Genomic DNA, 11,324 nt, shown 5'->3' with positions numbered 1-11,324 from the left:
AAGGATCGAACTCCAATTACGGAGAAAACCCGCTTAAGGGAAAGGATGAGAAGGAAAGCTCAGAGAGCCGACCCGAATCAGAATCAAACCAGCCATCGCACATAAGTATGTTGATCGATGAGAGCACTGAACTTAAGAATCAGTTAGCCGCTTTTAAGAAGCGAATGACCTCACAGGAGAATGTGATTGTTAAGAAACCGCAGGAGCAGACCGATCAAGGGTACGTATCCAGGCAGACCTCAAACGACAGACCCCAACATACACGTCCACGTGAATCTACTCAATTTACACGCCCTGTTTAGAAGGTGCGTGCGTAGCACAAGGAATCTGCAAACAAACAAGTTAAGAAATGTGCTGATGAGAAATGTGGTTATAACATGTACCAGTTAACACCTAACGGTTACTGGAACAGAAATCATGCCCAATCTTGTAAACACTATTTTACAAAATGTGATAAATGTGAGAAAACCAATGGCTACCACATTAAATCGTGTAGCATCAGACCCGACATTAAGTTGAATTGACGGTACTACCGGGTACAATCGTTACACAGACAGTACGAATGGCAGGCACGCACCCATCTGTACACACTTTCTTAATAAGTATGACAAGTGTGAGAAGACCAATGGCTATCACACTAAGTCTTGTGACAAAAAGCCCGACATTAAGTTGGAGTGAAAGTACTACCAGGTACAATCGTTACATAGACAGTACAACGACTCTTTAAATGAGCGTGTAATAATCCCCGAATATTGCAATGGAAATAAAATCCTTGCGTTGATTGATCCTGGTTCTGAAATTTCATGTATATCCGATCGCTTTGCATTAATGAAAGATATCGAAAGGAGAACACAAACAACTCACCTCATTTTAGCTGAGGAAAAACCTTACAAGTGTGAAACTATGGCGACAGATGTTAAGGTCTCGTTGGCCGATGATAGGAGTATCACTACCCAAACTGTGATAGTTAAGATGTCACAGAAGTACGACATTATAGTCGGAATGAGCGACTTACTCACTCTAGGTATAACCGTAACTGGTTTACCAAGTTACATAGATCCGTTAAAGGATCAATCAGACGATAACTGTCTAAAACCATATAAGCCCCCGTCAGACACAGTCAAGGCATTAATATCTGACTTTGCGGACAAAATCATGGATCTGATTCTAGCAAATAAGAAGATAAAGATCACAGATTGGGCAAAATTCCGTTTACATTAACGACGGATATGTCAGCCTTGACTTAACCAAGGTGGACTTTACACAGTTGAAGTGCCCCTCAAGGAACTATGTATCCTGGAGACACGAGGCTGTGGTAAAAGAACAAGTTGAGAAATGGTTAGCAGATGGAGTGATAGAAATTAACTATCAACAGACGCCAGTTAACTTGGCATTGCTAGCTGTAGATCAACATAACTCTGACGGACCGTTTAAGAAAGTCAGAGTATGTTTAGATATGAGTCCGATAAATAAACTATTGCCGACTCATAGCTTTCACCTACCTCGTATTAACGAGCTACTGCGAAGGATGGAAGGTGCTACAGTATTTACAACTATAGACCTTACACAAGGATACCATCAAATGCAGACATATGAACCACATCGTAAATACTTTAGTTTTACGTGGAATGGCAAACAATACCGGTTCAGAGGTGCACCTTTCGGGTTACACTCTTTACCAGCATTCTTCCAACAAGTACTGGAAGAAATGTTTGCAGACATGCCTAACGTGCAAGTATATATAGATGACATAGTCATCTTTTCTAAGACTACAGGTAAACACGCCGCATTAGTCAGACGAGTCCTTAAGAGACTCAATGAGCAAAACTTCAAGATTAACGAGAAGAAATGCCACTTCGCAATGAGCGAAAAACAACTCTTAGGCTATCGTATATCTGGGGAAGGTATTAAGATCGATCCCGGTAAGGTAGAACACCTGTTAGATTGGCGAACACCAACTACAGGAAGAGATGTGAACAGCATGTGTGGGTTTGTAAACTACTTTTCAGATGGAGTACCACACTTGGCTGATTACCTTAAACCTTTTGGACACTTAAGATGTCATAAAGGCAAACTAGGAGACTTGTGGACTAAAGAGTGTGATGACGCATTTAAAGCGCTCAAGCACGCAGTCCAACAAGCCCCTGTTGTACAAGGACCAGTCGATGGCGTGCCTTTTGAAATAGCAACGGACGTCTCCGACTTAGCCCTAGGAGGAGTATTATATCAGGTTATAGATAACAAACCTTCCGATGAATGCTTCACAGTTGAATTATCCAACTGTTAAACAATAGCTATTAGCCATAGTGGCAGCTCTAACACACTTCCGAGATTCCTTATACGGAACAGCATTTACGCTGATGTGTGATCAGAAATCTCTTCAATATATGAAAGAGATGAAACCCGACTCACAATTACTGAGTCGCTGGCATGATATAATATCAAAGTTTCATTTTGATATAAAACATATGCCAGGAATACATAACCATTTACCGGATATGTTATCACGCTTCGTACCGGACTTTAATAAATATGTGCGTGAGTTACTAGCCACTGATTGGAAATGTAACCCCAAGTGGTTTGAACTGGCTCAAAAGATATTTGGGCCACATACCGTAGATATGTTTGTTGCACATCATAATGCATAACTATCGAATTACAGGACTTTAAATCATCGTTTGGGAGACGCCTTTCAAATAGACCTCTCCAAACATAATGCGTGGGCTAATCCACCATGGCAGTTAATTGCCCAGCTATCAAATTATGTTCATATACATAAAGCTACCATCACATTGTGTTGCCCATTACGGAGTAAAGATCCATGGCTCAAAAAAATAGTAAGCATGATATAATGCGAGCCAATATATTTAGATAGGTAAGTAGATACTTTCCTATATCAGGGTACCCGAGCCGTCCAGAAGACGCCCTGGAGACATACTATAATATGTCGTATAGGTCCCATTGAAACAACCAAATTGACCCCTTCTGAGACCTTCCTTAACAAGGTCAAAGAATCAGAGATTCCACTCTCTACTAATTTGAACGTTAAGCAGTTCAAAGGCAACACAGCACTTGAAGTCTGTGCACAAGAAATACAATCTACTAATGACACTACAGTTAAGAAGCGTCAGTCTCTAGCTAGGACTCTGTTTAATAACATAAAGTCCAAGCCCGAAGTCTTTCAAACCTTATTTTTAAAGGGATCAATGAAAGACAATCCTAAAGCATATACACATATAATGCGACTATTAAATAAGTCAGGTGTATCAAACACATACGAGCGCACTTATGACACTCATGCGAAAGAAAGACAGGAGTCTGGAAACACTACAGACTTAGAGACCACGCAAGTGGATTCTCTACACCCTACCTTTATTCTGGAGGAGCAGAATGATTAAAAAATTCTTGCATGGCTGACGCAAAACCATAAACTGAAGCACCAGAACGTAGTAGACGCACTTAAAGATGCGAAGCAAAATGGGATCGCGCACCCTAAGCTGGCAACTTTAGTTGACAGAGTATATCAGTCATGTACAGACTGGGATCTCAACCAGATTAAGCGCTATCGGTTTGCACCACTTAAGAGCGTGACTGAAGATGTTCCATGGCGCAGGGTCATCATTGATCTGGTTGACCTGCCTACGTCCGAGCACACAGGCGACCGTTACGTATGCCACTTTTTTGATGTGGCGTCACGGTATAACTTGCTCTATCCGTTAAAGGACAAGAGTACGCAGACAATGGCAGAATTATGTTGCCAAGTCTTTGCTGACCACGGGTGGCCAGGAATAATATGCACTGATAACGGTAGTGAGTTCTGCGATGACCTAATGGAATCGCTAGTACTTGTATCAGGCATATGCCATAAGAGAGGTGTGCCATATAAACCGCAAACGCAAGGCACGAATGAAACGCGCCATAGAAGACTTAAGTTCTTCTTGCGTACTACATTAACAGATGATGCAGATGATTAGCCGTACCACATTAAGTGGGTACAAATACAGATGAACGAGTGTGCTGATCCGGTTACAGGAACTCCACCCGCTCACTATTTTCGTGGCAGATATAGTGAGTTACAAATACCCTTTAACAAGGACGAACCTGATCACCATGAGTTACCATGGTTAGAGAAGGTACAACGTATTTATAACGTTGTATATCCTTGCTTTCGAGAAATACGCAATGTAGCCTTATTAAAAAGGCAAAAGCGTTGGAACACTACCAAGAAGATAGCACAGTATCAGGTTGGTGACAGAATCAACATCCGTCAACGTAATTCCGATGTTACTGTACTAACAATTAAATGGATAGGTCCATATATAATCTCTGTAGCAGACACTAAAAGTGGAACATACGAGGTAAATAACCCCGATTGTTCTAGTGCGCTTAAAATAGGCACAAGTCGTATTCCGACTACAGAGATTATACTCGCAAGAAGACATAACTCTAACGCCCCTCTTGATCGTTCTGAATTTAAAGACATTATATGGAGAACGGATAAGGAAGGCTATACATACTATCGTACACGCTTTATAGACGGTACAATAGTTGAGTTGACTTCAGATGCTTTCGATAATCAAGACTATTTAAAAGCCTTTGATCGATAATGGCGTAAGCGTCTGCATAGGTCACAAGCTGAAAAAGATAGCATGTTTCCATCGTCTGAAAGCACGGAAGTTAAAACTTACCCGCCTACAGCATTTATCCCGAGCTTTAATGCTCATCCTTCATATGTGCTTAAGACACTGAAGCGTAGAAAGCGTATGAAACGGGTAACCGAGAACGCTTAAGTTCTTCGCCTGAGAAACATTACCTATATGTTATGCTACTTAATATTTCGACCCGTTTTCCTTTTACTTGCTTTTTGGCCCAAAATCAGCTTGAGTGAGCAACTAGCCTCTCTTGGGTCTCAAAGCTGGGTGGGGGCTGAGTAATAGCCGGGCCTCCACATTAGACTGTATGCTATAAACGTACTCTTAAGCAGTACGTAAACTATAAACGTACTCTTAATAGTACGAGGAACTTAAGTTTCCTAAATGGTTTTTAACGGTTTTATTAATTAATACCTTTTCCATATCTTACAACTTTTGTGGCTTGCTCCCCGCGCAACTATTCACAGACTACCTCGGAGGTTGCCTGGGAATAAAACTCGACTCAATGGCCAGCACAAATTCACTCACCCCTCTGACGCAGCCCACCTGGGCCCACGACAAACCATTACTGCGCTTTCCGTACAGTATCTATGCTCACCTCATAATTGTACACAAAACCATGAGCGGGCGTGCACCCAACCATGTAGCCCTCCGCCAACGCTGTAACGTAATTAGGAAGACCTCAACGAAACGCTGGTCTAACAATGAGATCGCGGCAATGGCTCGGCGCAATGATTACTCCTATCAACTGGTTATGGGTAAACCGCCAACCTCAACCCGAGACAAAGTCAGACACGACAGATTCAACCGCTGCTTCGAGCCTACACCAATCCGGCTCTATGCTATGATTGTAACGAATACGTACATGTTCATATTGCTCGACTACCGCACTAACGGTCGTCTCTCTGGCCTCTGACCTGTCTGCCCCGGTAGCCACAAATTCACAACCAGCCACTTTACTTGCCTCCTACAATTGATTCGACGCATCCTGGTAGGCCCAAAACTGCCGCTTATTGGCTCTGACCTTGTTCAACAAATACAGGAGTGCCACGACTTCCACGGTATCTGGACCCTCCACGAACACCTTGGGTCTTTTCCCCAGCACGTAGAAGAGCCACCGAACCCTCATCCGTCTCTGACACATCAACATATGTTTCCCATATCTCGGCTAATCACGCTGTTGACGTACTACTTCCAAATTTTGTTCCAAACCCAGTCATCGCGCTTGTTGGTTTCGCCTATGATATTAACAGTTTTTATTAATTAAATACATTTTATTTGGATAAGGCCATTAAAAGGCCATATTAAAATGCTAAATATATGATTTGTACTAGTTCTATTAATATAACTATGTTAACTTCCAAATCTATTTATATCTGAATACTTCGGTAGCGAGATGGCTCAACCGAATGTAGGTTTCTATTTTTTTTGTCAGCACCGGCCTGAATTGACCCAGCGCATATCCTCCATTGTCAACTCACTTGGTCCAAGCTTCAACAGGGAATTTACTGACCACTTCTTCCCATCGATCTTCCCCGACCCACTACAACGGCTATGAGAGCCATACCATATGTACAAACATTGTAACTTAACTCTTTTGAAATAAATAATATTATCCCTATTAACGTTACCTAGTTGATCTTCCGATCGGCCAACCAGATGTGCCAGTTTGATGAAGGCTAAGTCGGTAATTCTTGATAAGTGGCAAGTTATTGGTTAAGACAACAACTAAGGACATCAAGAGTATTTTTCTTTTATTTATATATTTATTCTAAAGATAAGATTTTATGAGTCTCTCGGTTTCGCCCCAACGAAGCATACCATAGTTTCTAATAGAGCGACAACGAAACACTAAACAAAACCCCTTCGGTGAAAACAGTACTGAGAGGATTATATATAGGCAATGTCTCAGCCTCACAATCCCTCAGAGTATTGCTGTTTTCACGAGGCATACCTAACTTTACTAAAAGACTCATTTCGTTTACTTACTTTGAAATTTTCACGATACTTAGAACTTACCTACGCGTTTATTTACTATAAGGCGTTAATATCGCCTTGATAGACCGAATCTTACATCAATGGCCTTGTCCAAACATCTGATATGTAAAATGAAAAAGGTATTAATTAATAAAACCATTAAAAACCATTTAGGAAACTTAAGTTCCTCGTACTATTAAGAGTACGTTTATAGTTTACGTACTGCTTAAAAGTACGCTTATAGTATAGAGTCTAATGTGGAGGCCCGGCTATTACAAAGTGGAGTAAGTTTGTTTGATGTTTGGGAAACCTAGAATATTTATTGCCCGTATTGATGGCTGCTGCTTAGACGAGTGTTGAGTTATAGCTCTTGAACAGATAAAGGCGGAGCCCAGGCAATAATGTTCAGGCTATATGTAGCCGTGGATAGTATGAATGTTTTGAACAGCACCAGCCGGTTGTGGGGATGTCGCCAGCTGAAGCCATGGAAGCCATAAGTGCGGAAAGAGGCGATACCCAGGGACAATACGGCAACCGGGAATTTCATATGTCTGTCGAGGTTGATCCCTGGTTTCTGTTAGAGAGTGGGAACTCCAGATATTTAGAGCGTTTCGGCTTGGCATGTGTGGACGCATCTGCAGGGAGAGGTAACGTGTGTTTCAAGGTGCGTATGCGAGCGTCGGCGTGATAAACTCACCATTTAAACGGAGGGTTGGTGCCCAGAAAGATCGTGCCGCGGTATGTCACTCGGGTAGGGACCCTCTCAAATAGTGCGCGGAGGCAGTTGATCCAGTTTTCGGGTATTCCATCGTGGCGCAGTAGTACCCATAGGCGTGGGAGAGCAACCTTGTCGTACGCCTTGGTAATATTCAGTCAGACGTCGTTCCACTCCTCTTCTGACTGTGTCTCAGATTCCACATGGCGGCGAGTGCTTGGGTATGACAGGCGTACCGTGATTTGAAGCCAGCTTGGGTAGCATGGGTACGTGGGCGGAACGAGTGGTTTGGCAGCCGCTGAACCCAGGGTAAGTTTAAGTCATAGTAGAACCTCGTCTCGAGGCCCGAGGCCCGAGGGCCGGGTCATGGACAAGTTGAGAATTGAGAATTGAAGACCCCGAGATTATTTTGTTGAAAACAAAAAAACAAAAAAGACAGCTGATATGTCACAAGTCGATTGGATTTGGCGGTCTGTCCGTCTGATACTATCTGACAGACTGACAGAGTCCACGAGAGTTAACGACTCTCACAGTCTCACAGTCTCACAGTCTACAGTCCACTGAGAGTCACAACACACAAGACACAAGTCACAACTCTCAAGTCTCAAGTCTCAAGTCACAACGTCAATATTCTTTGTAGAACTGTTTTTATATAAAAAAGATACAAAAAAAGAACAAATTTATAAATATGAACCAGTAGAAATAAAGTTCAAGTTTTTTTTTGATTTTTATTCAGCGGCAGTACATTACTGTGCTATATGCAATATTGACCAGTAGGATTCTGATCCAAGGCCGGCTGGGTGTGGGAGATAATTTTATCACTAGATCAACAGTCGCATTCACTCGCAGATCCCCAGGCTGGTCGAGAGTCCTTTTTATGTATGCTGAGGTGCATCCAAAAATAAAGGCAGGTATATTGGGTATTATTTAGAGTGCTGTGCAGCTGTGGCCTGTGAGGTTTGGCACATGATAAGTAAATATCGACTTTGTGTTGTTATTCTATTTTTATTTTTTCTTTCTTTTCTACAGAGGGATTGGTTTATTTGATTCAAAATTGTACTGGACAGCTGGAGTCTTATTACTGGACACATGATTTAATAAAAGACGCAACTGTATACTTCTTGTTGTGTACGTTGTAAACTACAACGTTCAAGACTTCAAAGTTCAAGCCCCCAGCCCCAGGTGGCCAGTCGGCTAGACCCCAGTCCTCCACGCCCCACATCCCCCGACCTCTCTAACGGCCCACGGCTCCACCCCCCCAACAAATCAGCCAAAGCCAAAAACAGGTTTTTCTTTTTTGATTTGGGGCGTCCGCCGGTCCGACCGCGTTTTCCCTCTTGATCCCTTCTTCAATTTCACAGCCCAATCTATAGTTCTGACTTCTATACCAAAGCTTTTTAATATTTTTTTATTGTGTCGTGTGTATTTTATTTAGACTACAAAGTATCACCAGAACTCCTCAGACTCTCGTTGAATGGCAATTTAAAAAAAAATTTCAGTTGAGAATTCAGGTTAGAGTAGTTTTGCCGTAAACGGCAAGTCAGTTCACTAAATTAAGTCCGTTGGAGCGCGCCCTGCGCACTCGACCCGTATATAGTCAGGTATTCGTATCACGGAATACAACAACGCTCATAGCAGACTAGTCAACATCGTGAAGTATATGATACCAGACCAGCGACATCATATCGAAGGTGTGTTGTAGCTGTTTCATAATCATGTAACGTAAAGTGAAGTCAGACAGCTACCGATATGGCGTGAGCGGGGCTGTGTATGTATACGTGAGAGCAATCTTCGCGCTGTTTAGCTGACAGGCACTTTAGTAACAACTACACTAGATGCGTCGCGAGATCGGTTTGCTGAATCGTAACGTTAAAGGACACATATCAACTTTTTGATTTAAGCCTTGTACCACTTGCTCGGTTCAATTATATGTAGTTTTTCTATATAGTGAGATTGTATGAGTGCGCATGTGCGCGTGAACACATCCGTATGCATGTGTAGGGGGCCAAGGGGCGTGCTGTGCCCATCTGACTCCATCTGACTCTAAAATAGATGCTCACTATACTGTTGCACAAAAATCTAACGTATATTACTGGCACTAACATTTTCTCGTCCTCGTTGCTACTGCACCACCAGCTCGATAACGAGTGTATCTGAAATCAATCGCCCAAGTCACACACTACGATCATGAGTGAAGATTTGGATGTGAAGTTCTCCTTAGGGGGTCCTGACAGCCCGACAGAGAGTGTTGCTAATTCTATGGACGGGTCTGTGGTCGAGAGAAAAACCGGGGGCAGGCGCAAGATTCCTATTGAGTTTATTGACGATAAAAGCAGGCGGCATATCACTTTCAGGTTAGTTCTATGCTGCTAGGGTAGGACTATATGGACGTGTTTAATTTTTTTGCGTTCGGGTTACCTCTCACCAATTTCTGGACTTGCACTGTGAACGCAGCTCGTAGCCATGTATCTTGTCGTTTGTCTTGTCTAGTGACGATTGATTCTTTATGCCGTTGTTTGTAGTTGGCCATGCTAGGTGTTTAGGAACACGCTGTGGTGTCATTGTGCGTTGTGCATCATTCACCCTGTAATAGAGGTAGAGAATTCGGATCGCGTCCCTCACTTGTTCGGAGTATGGTGTGGCTACAAATTACCAAAGCGGTATATACATGAATGCTATTGCATTGTTTCCACCAGGTCGGATCTTATATTCTGAATGCCCTTTTTCCCCCTTCCCCGGGTGTCTTATATGCTCGTAGTTGGATATTGTTTTGTACTTGTATTTGTATAGCGTACCTTTACAGCTCTATCGAGTTGTTAGGCACCAATATATCCTCTACACTCGAGTATCAATTCGAAATGCCGATAATGCAGCACTATTATTATCTTTGTAGTAATCTACGCTTTGAGCAATAAAACATGGTTTCGGGTCGTCAGCTACCGGAAGATTGTTACTATGGTTAAATATACAACGACATATCCCTTGCAATAATCGCCTCGAGAGTTTCTACTGTTATACTAACGGGTTGCTTGAGCTAGTTCAAACTCTCATTGTTTGAGGACATTCCATCTCTTGTTGATCGCATGCTGAAGGTATCATATTTCATTCCCCCGAACGCCCACAGCAAAAGGAAAGCCGGGATTATGAAGAAAGCCTACGAATTAAGTACGTTGACCGGCACCCAAGTACTGTTACTTGTGGCTTCGGAAACCGGCCATGTGTACACCTTTGCCACACCCAAGTTACAACCTTTAATTACAAAACCGGAGGGCAAGAATCTGATTCAGGCCTGCCTGAATGCACCTGACGTTCCACTTGACGTATGTGTTGTTGAGCGTACTTGACTTGTGTACTATACAGTTCATATATAGATGCGAAGACGAGTCAGTTGCCGCACACATACCGATATATACATGTACGTGCACGACTACTGCGAACCAAGAATAGTACTTGACGGGATGGAGCAAGGGAAACTCTTCTTGCTGAAAGATTCTTATATTGACCGGTACAAAAAAAAACGCCTAACCTGACGATGAGTCAACCTATACAGTCTGATCTCTCTAAACGGCGTACATAATCACATCAATACCATTTATTCCCCTATTAATAGCAGTACGGGTCAGCCCCAGCCCAACAACAACAAGGCATGGAGTATCCCGCCGGTCCACCAGCCGTAGGCCCCTACGTACCTGCCGATCTCTCACAACTACAGCAAAACCCCGGGCATCACTTAGACCCTGCAGGCTTCCCACATTACGCGCCTACTGCTTTCCCCAATGGCACTGAGCCTTTCCAGCACGACCCGTCGACATACCCTATTGGCAACGAGAACCCTCCATGAGTGGGTGATTGGTTACCTGGCACGACTTATCCAGCCGGTGGCAAGGATGCGTTGCCAGGTTGCCTATATATATATAGATATATATATATATAAATAAGTATATATACATATATATACATATATAGATATACATATATAT

The 11,324-nt window shown here is 42.7% G+C and overlaps 2 protein-coding genes across 3 annotated transcripts; both read left to right on the top strand.

Annotated features, from left to right (window-relative positions):
- Positions 1-7,095: 7,095 nt before the first annotated feature.
- Positions 7,096-7,317, top strand: SARC_06643 (hypothetical protein; the record flags this gene model as incomplete). Its single annotated transcript, XM_014299439.1, has 1 exon — positions 7,096-7,317. The coding sequence occupies one exon, from the start codon at positions 7,096-7,098 to the stop codon at positions 7,315-7,317; it is 222 nt and encodes a 73-aa protein (XP_014154914.1).
- A 1,502-nt stretch (positions 7,318-8,819) lies between these two features.
- On the top strand, positions 8,820-11,192 carry SARC_06642. Of its 2 annotated transcripts, none has more exons than XM_014299437.1 (4): positions 8,820-9,035; positions 9,481-9,698; positions 10,469-10,664; positions 10,958-11,192. In XM_014299437.1, exons 2-4 carry the CDS (start codon positions 9,532-9,534, stop codon positions 11,183-11,185), a joined length of 591 nt encoding a protein of 196 aa, XP_014154912.1. In that variant the 5' UTR covers positions 8,820-9,035; positions 9,481-9,531; the 3' UTR covers positions 11,186-11,192. The 2 variants fall into 2 exon arrangements, with proteins under 2 accessions (XP_014154912.1, XP_014154913.1); XM_014299438.1 differs by having other exon boundaries at positions 10,955-11,192.
- Positions 11,193-11,324: the final 132 nt, after the last annotated feature.

This window comes from Sphaeroforma arctica (assembly GCF_001186125.1).
Source record: "Sphaeroforma arctica JP610 unplaced genomic scaffold supercont1.482, whole genome shotgun sequence".
NCBI lineage: Eukaryota > Ichthyosporea > Ichthyophonida > Sphaeroforma > Sphaeroforma arctica.
Note: the sequence above shows the minus strand (reverse complement) of the source record. Positions and strands in the feature narration are given on the sequence as shown.